The 18,521-nt window shown below is 38.7% G+C and overlaps 1 protein-coding gene across 2 annotated transcripts in view; it reads right to left on the bottom strand.

Moving 5' to 3' along the window:
* BABAM2 (BRISC and BRCA1 A complex member 2) overlaps positions 1-18,521 on the bottom strand; it is a 177,192-nt gene that overhangs the window by 5,672 nt on the left and 152,999 nt on the right. The window contains exons 11-12 of one of the 2 annotated variants that reach the window (XM_035889019.1): positions 17,819-17,972; positions 16,382-16,440 (exon numbers count right to left, since the gene is read on the bottom strand). In XM_035889019.1, coding sequence (XP_035744912.1) covers positions 16,389-16,440; positions 17,819-17,972 — 206 coding nt within the window. In that variant the 3' untranslated portion in view covers positions 16,382-16,388. Of the gene's footprint in view, positions 1-16,381; positions 16,441-17,818; positions 17,973-18,521 lie in introns of those variants that run through there. The other variant, XM_009649301.2, reaches the window with a different exon arrangement.

Raw genomic sequence — 18,521 nt, 5'->3', positions numbered from 1 at the left:
AGCTGTAAACACACACGAGGTGCCATCCAAAGGTTAACAGAGCGGTAGAAAGTAAAAGCATTTCTGGACTGAGGAGCCAAGCCCAGAAATGGAAAAGAAAAGCAGCAAAACCAGCACACGCATTTTATCGCATACACAGATTGTGCTGTGTATTTAGAGAACACACTCTGATTTATTGAATCAAAGTTCAGAAAGCCCTCATCATTATGCCCACAAAAGTGATTGTTCATCCTGGCACACGCGCATACATGAACCAGCTGAGAAGGTATCCCTGTCATCTGAGCTGAATGCCATTTTTGTGTTTGTGTGTTTATAGCATACATTTGAAATTGTAGTCTACGTATGTCCTGGTCAGCTCTACGTCATTTTGCTAGCCCAAGGAATAGAACTTGCCACATTGTCAATGCCAGGATCTATCATCCTTTTATTTCTCCTTGCATTATCTGTCCTAATATTTAATTACGTTTCCTGTCCTTGCTTCTTTTGAGTAGCTTCTCCCTTCCCCTTTGATAGCTTCTCTGCAGACTCTTCTTCCATGCACATGCTCTTCTCACTGACTTGATAATTGTCAAACTTCCCTCTTCCTAAATTGTAAAAATCATTACATGGGATATAAGCAAAAATATTTTCCTACATTTTATTTCTTTCCTGAAGCACCTCCCTTACAGCATTTCTGTGCTTTGTATTAAAACCACACTTACTGCATTATATTTCAATGACTTTTCTGTTAGGTAAATTCCAGAACGAATGCTTCTGATACCACATACACCCTCCCACACCATCTTTATCTACACCAGCATCCTTATTCTGATCCCTGCAGTAGAGCTTGCATCCTTTGCTGCAAAACTAAATCTAACACCTCCCTATGTTCTGATCAGATGTACTATTTCAAAGAGGATGTTATTTCACTGGTAGTTCACATGAACCTCTTGGAGATGGTTCCATACGCTACAAAAAATTCCATTAGTACTTCATAATTTGTAAATGTCTACTTTTTTCTTTCCATACTTTAAAGTACATGCTTAAGTTTGCCCTTATCATTTATGGTCTTGTCCAGACTGAAGCAAATGTACAGTACCAAATGTTTGCCCAGGATATGTTCCTCCATTTTTGCCACTCTCCCACACATCCTAGGTATCTGAGATTAAAGAAATTTTGGAAAAACCATTTGGATAATTATGGTTCATCACACATACACACACAAAATACATTACCCCCCACCCCAAACCAAAACAAAAATGACCCTGCAAATAGATCCAAAAGCACGATATTCTTGATAGGACTGTATCAGCTACAGCATATTTAACAGACTGAAGAGGAAAGATGGGGAAGTAGGAGAAGGGAGGTGAAATTTTTTTGATATTAATGAGCACTGCACACAGGGAGGGAATGGCAAGTGTTAGCGTATAAAAGTAACAAGACTTATTTTCGGTATATATGAAGGAGTAGAACAGGCAGCTAAGACATTACTCATTATTAGAGCTTGTTGGAATTTCTTTTTTTTTTTAAATCACATGACTTTTTCAATGGAAAATTACATTTTTACCCAGTTGTGTGTATTTCTGTGGAAATGCTACTGAGTTTTCATCAGGAAATGAAGGAAAAGAATAAGGTACTTTGGTTTGGGTTGACCTGAGAAGAGATGTTCTGGTTTGCAGAACTGAGCCTAAACAATGAGTTTGATATTAGCCTGCTTATTTGCGGTCCAGTATCTCAGAGATGATGTATCTAGTCACACAGACAAGGTCCTAGTGCATCACAGGAGTCGTAAGTATAAACAGAAGTAATCTCTTCAAAGGACCCAGTCCATGAAGAATGATGGGATAAATCATTACAATTTCTGCTTCCAAGAGGCACAGTGCTACGGCTAGCAAATAAATTATACTGTCCCATTAACTCCATTTTTTTCCACATGTTCCAAGCAAAATTTTTTTCAGAACTTTATCCTTTCATCTGAAGTCTGGGACAAAACCATATGTTAAAATATTCGAGTTTCCTGTGAAATGGAAATTCTGACTTTTTTTGTCCACTGCGGAGATTACTAGTAAGGAGGAACAGAACAAGCACCAGTTACTGGCCAAGTGAGTAAGTTTCATCTACCAACCAACTGGCACTGAGGTCAAAGCGTACACGTTTCCACACAATAGGACCATGACATGGACATATGTCACAATGGATTACATAAAATACAAAATTTTCTGAAGGACAATACTCTGCTACAGACTGGATGGCAAGGGCCTTTTTGACATGGAATACTATTTCTTTCAGAAAGGTTTTAAATCGGTAGAAACACTCATACTCCCATCATCCTGCACGTACAGGCACAGAGAAACCATGAATGGAAATATGAACTTTCGAAAAAGATTCGTTTCTCATATGCTATTCACATAAACCAATTACACAAATTTGCAATAACTTTGATCCGTACTACACCACAGGAATTCACGTAAAAATCTCTCAATTTTTTGTTTCAGACACTTTGCCACATGATACTTTCAAGTATCTCAGCAGTGTTCTGAAATTATTATCTTTACATCCACTAGATATGCTTTTCAGCTCTAGAGAACTATTATTAAAAAAATATAAATCAGTAATTTGGGTACCTGTTGAATTACATTGAAAATGCATAAACCTAATCTGATCTATGGTTTCTCTAGGCTGTGTCACATGGCAGAAATCAGGTTTTGATTAATGCTTTTTCTGCTTTCTGGGAAAGATGGAGTTCCTTCTTTCCCCTGCTTTACTCTACCATGTTCTTGGTGGGTCTGTGTCACACTGACCTTACACCAAGCTCAGAAGAACCACATAAAATGCTCCTTCAAGTACACAGAAACTGGTTTGTACAAAGTCCACAGATACTCTTTACCTGAGTGTTGAGTACAATGGCTCTGCATCCTTCTCGTAATGGTTTAGATCTTAGCTTAAACAGTGTTTAAAGAGTTGCTTTCTTTTCAGCTTAGAGTGGGTGCCAATCTTCATACGCATACAGGCACATGTCTAACTCTTTGTTGAGTCTCTTACCGTAAGAATCTATTGTTTTTTGTCTATTTGTTTTGTTCCCTCAAATGGTCATTTTCCAAGTTCAAGGTAGCAAGTTATGGGGTTTCTATGGAAATTTTTTGTCAGCACTCCAGAAAACAACACATTTTGCTGTAGTTAACCACTATATACACTTGATACGGTACATTGAATTTCAGGTGCTACGCTCAAGGACATCTGCTGAGAGTAAAGCACTTATCTTTCCTTCACCTTATTATTGCAAATGGTAAGTATCTAAAAGAAGGTAGAATTGGATCACTCATTGTTTACATGTTTTCTAGTGATATAAATAACTGACTGTAGTACAAGTTCTCCAGAAGCCCATATAGGTCTAAATCCTAGGGTGTGGGTTTGCAGTGCTTAAAACATACTTGACTCAGAATTCACGTGCTTTTGTGAAATTCCATTCTAATTGTAATGTTTTTTCCAGTATAAATTAGTGCTGGGTTTTTAAAATGTAGTTGGTAAAAAATCTGCATTGACCAATTTGATGATGCCTTTTGCCTTCAGATTCTTATGCTGAAAATCTGCAAAGATTTTAAATTACGTAGCTGCGATCTCCCCTCAAACACTTCACATATATTTATGGTGAAAGCATTCTAAAACTGTAACGCACTTGTTTTCTGCTATTGCTTTTGCTTGACTGGTGCTATAGCCAACTATACAATGGTGTTCCAGTTACCGCTCATTGTGTAATAAAGTTAGAAGAGTTGTGTAGGTGTTTCTATTTCTCTTAAAATCTTCATGTGGGAAATCTGGAGCAGAACACAGAGATTCAAACTCCGTGAGGAAAAAAGCATACAAAATGCCGTACCAATGAGATTTCTGCTTTTTGTGTCTGGGACTAGGACATTCATCATGGGGTGATGAATCATCTTCCTAAGTTGTTCACAAAATAGATTCCCCTTAAACGCCTCGGTTCAAGAGAACCAAGATTTTCAGCACGCTGATCTCAAATTAATCCACGCTAGCCCTATTTGCACTCATAGATTTTATGTGTTTCAGCTCAAGATGTGGGAGTTTCAAGTGTCTTTTCCATCAAGCGATGAATTGAGGAAAAGGAAGGGGATGAAGTAATCCTAATGGTCCACATCAAGTACAGGCTTAGCTGCATAGCAACATGTCTACTACCAGCACAGAGTATTCTGCCCTTGCACATTCTTTCCTGGCAAATGAAAGCCCTTAAGGTGAAATCTTGATCCTTTCACAAAGGCACATGGGCCATCATTACTTTTTCTCACTGTATCAAGTGCATGTATCGTGTTCCTTCTCATCAGAAGACAGACTCAGGTTATTGCGCTTGGATTTTTCCTACTATTGGCTTTGAGAAAAAAACTTTATTCTTAAATACTACCCATTATTGCAATATTCTAATTCATTCTTGTAAAATGTTTTAGTATCTACTGTGACTATGGTTTAATTCCGAAAATATTAGGCTGTAATTGTAGAACAACCTTAGTGTATTCATAGTAGCTAGTATATTTGACAAACACATCCCTTTTCGGCTAGTCTAGGCAAGGCATACAGGAAAATCTGGGGTTCTTTTCCTCAGCCTTTTGAAGGTAATATATATGACTGGGCCAAGCACTCCTGTAGTGATGGGGATCTCTGAATAGTTCTACGTAACCTTTTCGAGTCTTCTGGAGTAGGGTCTGTAGCCAGGACACCCTTCTCCTCAGCAGTCCTCTGTCGTCTGAATTGTCCAGTAGGTTTAACAGTGAGTTTAGGTTTGAATATGCTGCAAACACTTATTTAACCCAGGACTGAGGTGAGGACTGAACCGTACCCATTTCAGCTGTATTAGACACAGCTGAGAATCCCAGGCATTTGCCCCAAGTGCTGTCCATTGCTTTTAGAGGAGTTGCAACTCTAGGAATTGCATCATTTTTGCATCCCACATTTCTTTCCTTCTGCACCCTAAAGAATCTGCTGCAAGACATCTACAAGTTTCTTCAAATCCACAGAATCCTGACAGAAAAAAATCCACTTCAGAGATGACTGATCTTCATAAATTAGCTAGAATAGCAACGTTCTCCCCTCTTCCAATTAAATTAAGTGAAAATAGGAACTGAGAAGGTTGCAGGTCAGAGTAAAGGACAGCCTGAGGCTTCTTGAGGTCTTTGACCTATTCCTCACAGACTAGTATTATTATGCTGACACTTTGCAATGAAATAGTGTTATATAAATTATTTCAACAGCATAGCCATATTAGAATTGTAAAAGAGCTTCTCCAGGCTTTATCAGCATCACCTGGCTATTCACTTTTTGAAGTACAAAATATTTTTGCATGGGGCATACCTACACATATAGCGTGCCTTTGTATTTTTATGTTCCTGTTGCAACTTGTTTTGACACAATGAAAACTTGTTTTGAAAATATTGAACACCTACAACAATCCCTTTTGGGTGCCAGACAAGAGGATTTGTCCTCCCATGACTACACAGGCACAGCCAGCTGGTTTGCTTCATGGAACCCCTAATAATGCATCTCCTGTGTAGAAGATATTTACCATAACTCTCCAAACTCTCTAGGATTTGCTGTTTGTTTATAACAGGACAAAATCAAAGATGCCAACCCTCCTTTTTTTTTTTTAGGTAAATGCTTTCTTTTTAAATTCCATTTGTCAGGAGCTATCTAATACAACACAATTAGTACTAATTAAGAAAAGGAACTTAAGTTAATAAATTGTTACATTAATTCCAAAAGTGGGTATATGTTTAGGTCATATTCCATGAGCGCTCACTGGGTCCTTAACAGGTGGTTATACCCTCCTCCTGCATCTCTACGCCTTGCATTTAACAAGGGCTGAATGCAGAAGTGTGGAAACCTACTGAGAGCCCATTCTTTTAATAGGCCTCATGCCAACGTTCAAGGCATAGTTTTTTCCTTTTGAATTCAGATGGGAGACATTTAAACCTCTTTGCTATTTTTACTATATATAATGCATGAAAAACATATTTCCATTGGGCGAACCGTGTTGTCTGTTTATTCACAGGCACTTCCACAGCATTCCCTGCCAGGCTGAAGATACACAAGCACTCACTGCAGAGCAGAATAACCCAGTCTCTTGCTCTGGGATAACTATGGGGGTAACAGGAGATTAATTCTATGCCACACATTTTACGACACCTCTAGTAGGAGAAAACGATTGTTAAAACAAATTATCATCCTCTCCAGATCTAAGATACTGCAACAACTGAAGGGACAAAGAGTTCTCAGCACTCTAATGTTCAGTTGCATGGCTGGAACCAGGCAGTAGCAGGCAGGCCCACAACGTGGCCGGGCGCCAAGTGGCAAAGGCTCAGGAGCTAATGAAAATCAGGACTATTATGGCATGCGCTAGGCATTCAGGAGGCAGCAGCATTTCTAAACCACTGTTCAAATCCAAACATCACTAAAACTTATCCAAGCACAGCAGCAGAATGATAAAGCTATCTTCCAGGATTTCTTTATCGCTTCAAATATAATAACGATACTTGGCACATATTCATGTTTCTAACCTAAGCTTCTTGATGGTATGCTCTTTGGGATGTGGTTTATAATTTCCTTACTAGGCAGCTTTATCTACAGCAAATATTTTGCTTTTATGTGAAACACAATGTCTACACAGCTCTCCATTTTACACATCTCCAAAACTGGCGATGCCAAGCAAACATCTGAAGTGTTTATACAACAGGAAGACAATAGTTCTTAAATTACTCCTACTGTAACTGGCTGAACACACAAATGTACAAAGGAGCCAGTGCACAACGCCATTATGCTGCTAGCAATTTTTTTTTCTGTGTGCCAAGCAAATTCATCACATAATCTCTTCTTCCTCTTCTAATATTTCTACCTCTCTACCTCCTTTCGCTGTGATCTACCTACACGGAGTTTAGTAAACCTCCCCTGCCCACTTCTGCCTTCCAGGCTACACATGGCATTGACTGGGCAGCCAGGATGATGGGCAGGACAGTCACTGAGCATCAAGAGAGCTGAAGGTCTGCAGTGGGCAGCCATCAGAATGCATTTTTAAGAAATACGACTGCCTTCAGCTCAGTTCATAATACAGAATGCATTTTTAAGAAATACGACTGCCTTCACCTCAGTCACACGACAGAAAATCATCTCCAAAATTACAAACAAAACAAAACATGTGCTACCAAAACCATAACAGGAAATTGAAGTAGGAGAACTAGTGAAACTAAGTACACGTCTGAAGTTTAAACATTAAAGTTTGCTCATGTCCAAAAGCTGTTTTCTGTATTTTACTAACAACGTCTTTTTCCTCCAGAAGTTCTTGTTGGGAGTTATTAGCATTTCTGATTCGAGTCACACAGAAAGGTACAAGAAATGGTTATATTTAGACATGTTTTTCAATGGTTTGCTGATTGCAGAAACAACAGGTGGCTTTACTCCATATGAAGCAAACAGAAATAAAAATTAAATTTTCATTTGGTTATACATTTGTGTGTCTGTTCCAAAAAATCTATGATATCAATTGATTTTATAAATAAAGTCAAGAATTCAACGTAGCTCTGCTGTAAAAATTAAGACTACTTTGCTGCCCAACTTACCATAAAGCAAAACGAATCTTGACAATCTGTTCAAATCACGAAACAACCATAAATATAACAACCTGACTAAAGGCAAAACATAAAGGAAGGGAGTTCTAGGGAACTGCTGTGGAGCCAGGACTGTAGATCATTATGTAGGCTGGCAATTAATGTTTATTTTAAAGCAGCAGTATAAGAAGGGTCATCACTTTGCAAAAGATGGTAACTTTGGTTCCAAGAATATACGTGCTCCCAAATGCATGGACTGTTACTGACAATTACAGATAAAAATTACAGCTATTGGACATAATCAGTGCATATAGACCAAGGCTAGTAACTGTGCAAGCAACTTTTTTGAATCATCTGGAAATCAAGATTCTGGGATTTTTTCTCTCACAGGTTTCTGATACAGAAATTAGGGGATTTACAAGGGCGTACTGCACAGACATAGTAGCTCTAAGTGTCCCAAAGCACACATAGCAAAATGAACCTCTTGTTTTGAAAGAGTTTTATCAATGCCTTCTGCTTGCCAGTTCAAGAGATAAACACTTCACTTCCTTCACCTTCTCCACAACGTACATAAATAGACTTGCTTCAGTCAGATGAAGGCTTGTGGTCTTAGATCATAGCAAATCTTGCTTCTGCTTTCTTAACTTCCATTTTCCCCTTGGGGATTACTCAGTGCCAGGGTAGCGGGTGTCTGCAAAGGGGGCACTGGAATATCTCTGTCAGAGCACGGTCACTCCACTTCCTTACCAGTGGATCATGAGAATGATATTCCAAGGCCATCATGGAAAAATTCAATCTTCATACAGTCTTTTTAAATACAGTGCTAACTGGCAGGAAATTTCCAGTCCTATGAGCTACAGTGTGACAAGCCTGCTTTATTTTTCCTATTTGCTGAAGTGCCATAGCCATATTTTTCCACTCCAGGTAAAGGTTAACTTCTTAAAGACATACTGTTTATTCAAGACACTTACTATTTCCTCCTATCTAGGCTACATAAGTGCACACTGAACTCTATTGTTGGAGAGCAATTATTTAGCAAATTATTTAGTAGATTTGAAGGAGAGAGTCAATGCCAGACAAGATGCAACCAGGAGCCTCTTCTAAGTATAAAAGGCAGGGTGAAGAATGCAGTGAAATAAGGAGGCGGGGGGAAGTAAGGACGATATAAGAAGTAGGAGAAAGCAGAAAAGATTGGGCAAAAACAGATTCAGGAGTGGGGGTTGTAAGGAAAGACAAGTGTAGAGATTCAAGAGGAAAGGAGATCACAGAATTAATAGTAGAATTTGAATGATCTTTATGAGATTGTTGAATCCCTTAATTGTACTTCAGAGGCAGAAATGAAGGGTTACACCACAGATGCATCCACAGTAAGTCTGACAACCAGCATCCCTGAAAACAAAGTTTGCTTGCAGGTGAAAGTACTGATTTCATCATGCCATCCGCTTTGCTTTGCCAGATCGCTTATCAACTGAGGCCGAAGGCAACATACCAAAACATAAAAGAAACCTCCCTGGATATTCATGAGGACAAACCAGTCAGAAGGAAAGGGATGAGATGCCATGCATCTGTGATTATATAAAACATATTAAAGATGTTATTTCTCTTTGCTATTTAAAAGATACATATTTCCTATTAGAAGCAAGAGGAAATTCTCAGTCAGAGACCTCTCCAAAAGGGGAAAACAGACAGGAATAAAATCTTAAAACCCATATGTAAAAGCAGAGTAATGCAGATCAAAAATTAATTTGAGGAACAAATTAGCTGTGGCCCTCCAGATAAAAACTTGTCAAAAGGTACAAAAGCTGGTCAAAAAGTAAAAAGAATGCTCAGAAGAAATGAAGTCACAGAGAATAATTGAAGCTATTTTTGCATTCAAGTTCACCATGAAGGTACTTAAAGAGGCTGCCATACCAGAACCCTGCTTTACAAGGGATGTACTGAAAGATCTGATTCACGCCAGAGATGTCAGCCAAAAAGGTAACGAACAAATCAACAAAACACACACAAGCAAATCAGCAGGCCCAGATGATATTCACACCCAAGTTCTAGAGAAACTCAAGTGTGAGAAAGTTAAACTCTTAAATAGCTTGTAACCTCCTGCTTAAAACAGCTTGGTACCAGAGAAGTGTGATGTCAATTAAAAAAGGTCTGGGAGGATAGAAGGAACTGTGGACCAGTAAATCTCATGCCTGTACCTTACAAATTGGTAGAGACTGTTATAAGAAACCATAAATTCATACAAAGCCCACAACTGTTGGACTTATACGATAGGTAGGGCAGGAGTCAAACTTATGCTGCACAAATCTCTTATTTTATTAAGGTACCAAAACCACGTGGACAAGAAAGATTCAAGTGACACACACTCCTCGTCTTTCCTATAGGCATCTGAGAAGGTTTTTCAAAGGCATTTAAAAAACTGAATTACCACAGCAGGAGAAAAGATCCATGAGTGGATAAATAGCAGGTCAAGATAAGAAAAAAAAGATAGGAATGAATGACAATTACTATAAGGGTGAAGTGACCCGAGAGCTGCACAGAAATGGGTGTTTTGACCTGTGTTGTTCAACATATTCCTACATGATCTGTGAAAGTGAGCAAAAGAAGATGGCAAAGTTTGCTAATGCTAACAATTTAGGGAAGGAAAAATGAGGCACAATTACAAGGAACAATTATGAGACGGTTCTTGCAGCACTGGGAGACTGGGAGATAAAATACCAGGTGAAAAGTCAATATTGACAAACACGAGAGAGAGAGATGTGAGAAATTTTACATACACAGAAAACACAGGCTCTGAAAAACAGATAGTAAGGAGATCTTGGTGCTAAAATGTCAGTGTAACCTTCAGTTGTACACAGAACACCAAATCAGACTTTATTAGCACCAGAATAAAGAGTAAGCCAGGCAAGTGCCCAGCGACAGGACAAGGGCTAATGGGCACAAGCTGAAACATAAGAGGTTTCAGTTGAATATGAGGAAAAAACTTCTTTTCTTTGAGGGTGACAGAGCACTGGAACAGGCTGCCCAGGGGGGCTGTGGAGTCTCCTTCTCTGGAGATACTCAAAGCCCGCCTGGATGATGTCCTGTGCAACCTGCTCTAGGTGAACCTGCTTTAGCAGGAGGGTTGGACGAGATGATCTCCTGAGGTCCCTTCCAACCCTTGTGATTCTGTGATTCTGTGTAATATCACTACATTGCCATATCAGTGCCTGGTGACTGTATCACGGGTTACATGCAGTTCCCTGTCTCAGAAAGAATAGCACAGAAACAGTAAAGGGATAAAGAAGCAGGACAAGGGCAATCAGAACATAGAAAGGTTCTGTAGAAGGAAGGAGTGAGCAGAGCAAGAGAAAAGGTGACAGAAGAGACATCAAGAGGTCCATAAGATCACAAAGGTTATGGAGGGGATCAGTGGATTAATTATTTGTTGCCTCTTTTCATACAAGAGCTAGGGGGTAACAACTGGAGCTAGCAGGAGGTAGCAATGCAAAAAGCCGACAAAACTTGTTCTTCACACCACACATATCTGTGCAAACCCCTGCCACAGAATTTTGTGATGTTATGATGTGGGTTCAAAAAGCAATCAAGCAGAAGGAAAGCTAGGTAGGGCTACTGAACAGAAACATACCAATTCTGGATACAGAAATCCTTGAAGATGGTAGAACATGCCAGGAAAATATGACTACATGCTCTGCCATGGCTACTGCCTATTGATAGAGACATGATACTGGGCTAAATGAATGTCGAGTTTGACTTAGTATGACTGTTCTTTGCGTTTAACAGAGCAATTACAAATATTACCCAAAAGACAAGACCATGGAGCTCACCTACTCTTTTTACTTAGCTGTTTAGTTTGTAATTGATCGAGCAACAGTATTTATCTGGGCTATTAAACCTCAGCTCCTTCCAAACCCACAGATTTCTCTCGACCCTTGTCTCTCAAGCAACAGAGGACATTTTTTTCATCAGTTCCTAACTATAATTCTATGCTCTAATATAGATCTAGCAGCTTTGATAAATGTATAATGGAGTTCTTAATGAAGCCAGATCAGACAGTTTATCACAGTATTTCTATAGCAGCACCTAACCCTGGTTATCTAAGAACCACCTACATTAAATTCTAGCCTTTAATTCCTACAAAGCAGTTGTCTTCCAGCAAAGTGCTATTATATTCCACTGCTACCAAGCCAACTCCTCCAATCTCTTCTGTGCATTTATCTTGTCAATACGAGAGAATCCTTTTTTGCAGAAAGAATATTTACTATCTATCGAAACGCACATATGTACAGTTCACACGTATACATAATGTCTATATAAAAACACAGAAAAACTAGTTGCCTAACAGATTTTATTTCTATGAACTTCCTATAGCACCTATACTCCTCATCTTTAAATAGTTGTTTTTCTTTTCCCACAGTCAAAGCTTTAATGAGAAGTGACCAGAAACAAATACCCAGGCCCTTCTGTCTTGGCTGAAATCCATATAATGCATGACAGCACTGAAGATCCCTGGCAGGCACCTGTCAGAAACTAACATACCATAACTTAAGAGTCAGACTTAATTATCCAAGGAGACATTTAAAGAAAAGTACATGAAAAATATGACTCAAGAAGTGCGACTACCATGTGTATGCACTGTACTCTGCAGCGTATGCAGAGGAACAATGTAAAAAAAAAATCCCCAATATGCTGGGAAAATTCTAATTAAAAGCTGTATCTATTCTGTCTATGATCTCTTACAATCAAAATAATTTTGTTATTAAGGTTTGCTGGTAAATCAACTGTAGAACATGTTACAAGGACAAATGCAATCATTAAGTATTTTAACAAAACATAATTTTTTCTATTTGCCTTTCTACTTTTCATGTCTAATTTTGATCAGCTGACACTCCCACAGAAAATCAGAGTTTTGATTTAATGATCTATAAAATCAAATTAACTTCTTTGTAAGCTTCACACGGCTGGGTCACCACATCTCTTCTCGCTATGGCTGTCACAGCGTATTGGCCCTTTTGTGTTCTGAAAAAGAGCCCGCCAGCAGCAACAAAATGTCAGCCTTACTAGATTTCAGGCGAGGAAATCATTTTTGTTCAGTTTCTGATGTGAGACTATCGAAAACCAACGAATTAAACAAGCGACCCAGTTCAGCACCTCACCCCTCTAGTTTGTACCTACACCACTGCTCTTCTCCAAAAAGAATCCTCCGAGCCTTGCAAAGGTTGAGACAAAGACAAAACCACATAGGGAAGGATGATGTCCTTACGTTTTGTGCTTCTGATCCTTACTCTTGTTTTTCTAAATTCCTTGTTAAGTTTAAGGCCACATGGGGCAGAGGCAGGGACAGACAGCCAAGAAAAAAAGCTTTCTGAGGAGAGTATATGTGAACGTAAAGAAGTTGGGTTTTGGAGATCTACGATCTGAAGATGCCTAACGTGCATGAAAAATCAAGTAACACATGAAAATAGAGTTTGCTACTTTTACAAGTAAGCAGGAAAAACACTGAAATACAAACCAAATAACAACAAATTATTTATTACCTTAATTACACCTATCAAGAAGAGAAGATTGTAAAAAAGGTGCAATGTTTACATATAAACTTTATGGTGAGATTCAAGGTAACATAGGCAGAAAACAAAAGTTTCAAGAAATAGAAAAACCTGTTACTTTAAAAGTGCAAAATGCAGTAGTAGACATTCTGCCTAAAATGTGAAAGACTTCTGACTTGAAAATAAAAAAAAAAACAAACGGATGAGTTGAAAAACTGTTTAATGTCAATATAAAAAAAAACATTAGGACACTCAAAATATACTGAATACGACAGCAAGTCTTTGACACATTACAACTGAGTTTGTCTAATCAGCAACACAAAAATTGTCCCCTTTTTCCAAATATCTTTTTTATTAGACCAAAAGTTGTACTTCCTGTCCTTACCAGGGAACATTAAACCTTAAAGCAACCATTTCAGCCAAATAGCAACTAGCATCTTCACAGGATACACGTTTTCTAATTTCAAGATATTCAAGGAAAAGTTATTGATGGGGCTGATAACGCGATGGCCCAGCGCACCAGCCTGACGCTTTCTAACCATAGCACGCCTGCGCTGAGCACGACCCATAGCCGCAGCCGTGCCGCTGATACATATGTAGCTCCCACAAGATGTGTCTGCATATAATCTTAAGCTGCACTTGACCTTATGGCAGAGCAACAGCCAATATAGAGTTGAGAGCACTTGAGCCCTTTAAGCTTTCACCCTTCCAGAGCCGGGAGGGGTATGTAAAATTGAACACCGCATTCAGCAAAAGCCGGTGAATGGCCAGGGACAATGTTATTCAGAAACCAGTTTTATCAGCCACCTTGAGAAAAGAATATGAAGCCTCGGAACAACTTTTTATTGTGATACCAGTTTTCCATCCTCCTGCTATTTTTAATGATGAGTAGGTGGATTTATGTAGGATAAAAGAGTAAACTGAGTCCTGACTTGCTCTCCCTGAAGTATAACCTAAATCTAGAGAGCAGCATTGGGTCAGAGAGAAATTGGGCCAGAGTGCGTGTAAGAACTGAACTTAATTTGTACAAACAAACAAGCTTTATTTACAGTATTCCTTCATAAAATCCCAGGCTTAGAGTCTGCATGTTCTTTAAAGACTCCATTTATGTACACTTGAATGCCTATTTAAGCAAAAAACAAGAGCTTTCCCATGGAAACCGCACAGAGATGTTTTACTTCACACGTACACCACAAACAAGGCTGCTAACTTTCCATAATTTACAGTATTTTCTTAGGCTCGCTATTGTATTTTAGGACCAAATCTTTTTGAGAAGCTGCTTACACGGGAGGCCACAGATGTATAAATAAATGACCTAAGAGAGGCAAAGCCTGAGTTGTGAACTGAGAGGAAACAGCATCTCAGCAGCTTGCAAGAAAATGTTAATATTTTTGGTTTCCCTGTTCCTAGCTGGAGGAACAGGTTAAAATTTTGCTTGTTTCTCAACTAAAGGCAATCTGAAGGCATTTGGAGTCACATTATTTAATCAGGACTTGATTCGTCCCTTAGAATTAAATCAAGCCAGAGGGCAATCCCTGGGCTAAGACAATAGCAAGCTTCAGTTACCAGATGCTATCTCTCAGCGAGGAATCTAAGTCAGCGGGCCTCAAAGGAGCCAGGTGATTTTAAAAAACTGCTTAAGAGGACACAGAGAAGGAGAAACACGATTTCGTGGACTTTATCAGACAGGCACAAACTGGTCCAATTACTTCAGAGAGAACATGAGCAGTTTTTCTCTGTGAATGAAAAAGATCATGCTAAACTGATCCTCTGATTTGAGAATTTGCCTTTTAGATTTAGGTGATATGTGTCTAAGTGTGAATGCATACAATCTACTTCTATATGTATGTATTTTGCTCCTACTTATAATTTCTACTGATTGTCTCAAGGCTAAAGCAAAGGGTTAATCCTAACTTCAAAAGAGATGCCTACTTCTGCTGGCGGCCACAAAGATAAGCAAGGATACCAAGGCTTTCAAGTTTAGGCCCTGAGCTGAAGGAATTGGATAGGCTTACCTGTTTGGGGAAAAAAAAAAAAAACAAACCAAAACAACCTTGGGAGAAGGCTGAGCAACAGAATCCAAGTCCCTTTGGCATGAACTTATGACAGCTCTGCCCATGAATAAGCAGTCTGTGTTGAGTTGCTGAAAACAGAAGCAGGGCTTGCCAAAATCGAGGATGAGGAAATCTTCAAGTGATGGTATTTCAAACTTGGTGGTGTTTCTACAGCCTATAAAGCAATGTGCTTCATTCAATACATGACTGGACAGCGAATGAACCCAGTTGGTGCAAGAGCAAGCAAAAGCCATCCTTGATGGTGTCTTAAGCCAGTGGAGAAGATGGTGTAAACTGATCCCTCAAGTGTCTGAGAATAAGGGTGGAGAATTTGGTCAGATACCAGAACGTCAAGTAGGAGATCCTGTGGCCCTAGAACAGTAGGGCCAGAAAGATAAACAGAACTGTTTTGTCTCAAAGGATGCCGAGCACTTGGGAGACCATTTGGCTAAGAGGGAAAAAGACTAGATATAAGCAAAACCTAATAGACAGTATTTAGAAACACAAACAAGTTGTCTCTGATTTATCCAGGGCTAAATTTACTTCAGCTGAGCAGAATTACATTGCTTCTAGAGGCTAAATCATGTATCCTTCTTTTCTGTTTTTATCTGGGATATTTTGACGTGGTGCTTGAACTAATATATTTAATTGGAACGCTTTCCTTTCTATCTACATATATTCCCATATACTTGGTCCATAATGTGGCTGTGGTAAAAATAAAGTAGAATGAAAAATTATTTGGCTGCGTTGAAACACAGTAACCTATTCTAAGAAGCCCTAGCAAATATTTTAAACACTGTTTACATAAGGTGCTCAATTGTGTTAAAAATCTTTCTTAAAATATGCTAACACGTATCATAACATCATACTTTTCTTGATACAGATTTATTTATGGTACCTACTCAGGAATCACTAGTTGTTCCTGCAAGCAAAGCGCTTTTAACTAGAGCAGCTTCTCTGTCTCTTTGCAGCTCAATGATAGTTATTTCAGACATTGCAGCATACTTGCGTCCCCCGCTTCTCATCATCTTTCTCATATTACGTATCCAGTGTAAAACTTAAATGCAAAGGCTCAAACATAAGAGTGAATAACCTCACAAAACGTACATGTGATAGTAAGTGTACACATTTAGTGCTTTTTAAAAGAACTGTTATAATACTTCTAAATTTCAAGTGCAGGGCAGAGAAGTCCATTTGTATACACCCACTCATAAATGAATGCACTTAGCAGACAGCACATAGGTACTTGTAAGGTTCCAACTGCAAAAGAAATTCATTTTGTAGTACAGTCATAAAAAAGCCACAGTAATGCTTCCAGTTATTGTTTCATTTTTTTAAAAACAAAATACTCATTCTGCTGTTTGCTTCCATCATTTCCAAATAAAAAAAAAAATCATATTTGATCAAGAAATGTCTCTCCTAGACAGTACGGTAGTTATACCAGATACTAGCAACAAACTTTCTATTACAATGCATCAAAATCCAAAATCAAATGTTACTTGATGTTCTCCATAAAATTTAAATTAGCATAAAATCTGCAAATGCTTCAGTCACTTGTTGTTTGCTTCCATCATTTCCAAATTACAATCAGTCTCTGACCATGCCATTCATTTGATTTACTCAGCTTGAACTATTTTCATTCTGCTCTTATTTACGCATCTTTGCTAATTTAATTTAATCTTCTGATTGTCATTCAAAACGTTTATCCCAATATGCCTTGTTATTTATGCATTTTGATGCCTTTATGTGCTGCACAACTGATAATCAGCCTGCTTAAATCTCTTTTTTTACACTTTGCAAAATCAAAATACTGCAGCAAGGCTGTTGCCCATATTGCTCCATTCAGGTAAAATCTGTTTTGCTTCATTAGAAGACGGGGATAGTATCTGGTATACAAAAGGGTTACCACTGCGCACGGCAGCTTGCCCTGGCAACAGCAGTGCTCTGGGGAGGTTGGCCTGTCATCTTTAACTAAAGGGGGTACTCGGACTGAAGTGGTGTCTCCCCAGCCTGAAACAAGGGCTTGCAGAAAAATTGCAGAGGGAAGAGTCAGAGATTTTCTGTTTCTAGCCAACAGAAAAAGCAGTAAAGAAAGATATTCAGACTTTCAGATAACGTTCTCAAGTTCTGACAGAAGTGCCTCCTGTACCGGATGGGTGGTTTGCTCTACCTCCTTCCTCTTCTTCCTTGTCTTTTTATTACAGCCTCATTCCGTATCTTTCAGGTTTTTCTTCCTTGCTCTCCCCATCTCACATGCTTCCCTTCAGGGTTCCCCCAACGCCAGCACAGAACCATGGAGTTACCTTGACTGACTGCTACCATGCAGATTACTCCTGCCGGGGGCTATCGTGTCTACTTAAATTGGAAGCTCTCTGGCGCAGAGATCATCACCACTCTGTGCCCGTACAACACCTAGCAGAAAGAGTCTTCTTTTGATCAGCCCTCTGGCACTAACCTAATAAGCATAGTTAAAATATCTGTCTATACTCATATACGGGAGACGCCAGGACTACATGAGAACAAAAACAGGTTCAGCTTTTATAACTCTGGATACGTCCAGTTAAATCCATGAAATTTCTATCAATGGATGACTTTGTAACAAAGACGATATTTAGTAGGAAACAGCGATCTGACTTACTTTGCTCTCTTGGCCATTTCATTGCCGTCCCAGCGGGGGCTGTATGGGTAATTCTTCTGGGCCTGGGAGTACAGCTGGCCGCTGTTCGTGAAGTGGTAGACGGACTGAAACGTTAGGGTTGGTTGGTCTCGAGGAAAGTAGAGGGGTAGGTCAACTGAAATAAAAAAAAAAAAAAGCAGGAGAAAAAAAAAAAGCAAAGAGAAAGTTATAGAAATACAACATTGCTTTTTTTTATTATTTTTTACTGGAAATACATAATTCCTTTGTGTTGATTCAAAGATGACAGAACAGGAGAAATTGTTGATTACTTCTAAAATACACTTCTGCATTTCTTATAAGTAATGACTCCAACATATTGCTGTATGGGACAGTTTGCTTTACCAAAACATCTTTGTAAATTCCATAATTAAAAAAAAAATGTTTATCTAGTTTATTTCTATGCTAATCATTACACCATGGTTATTTTGTTGCAGGAAAAAATAATGCAGTATTTTCCTTAATAGCAAATTTTGCCCTTTCAAAAATTCACAAAATACATTTTGTTTATGCTTTCCATTCAAGAAACAAATTTCTCTGTATGTGCTTTAGCCAATTCATTTTAGTGCCCCCATGGACACAAAAGCATTATCATTCTCATTTTACAGCTGCCTGAGATCTTAAGTGGTTAAATTATTTGATAAAGGATGTAGAAAGATTCAGTCAC

The sequence above is a fragment of the Egretta garzetta genome, unplaced genomic scaffold (genome assembly GCF_000687185.1).
Source record: "Egretta garzetta isolate BGI_Z169 unplaced genomic scaffold, ASM68718v1 scaffold561, whole genome shotgun sequence".
Lineage (NCBI taxonomy): Eukaryota > Metazoa > Chordata > Aves > Pelecaniformes > Ardeidae > Egretta > Egretta garzetta.
This window is presented reverse-complemented; position numbering and strand designations above follow the sequence as displayed.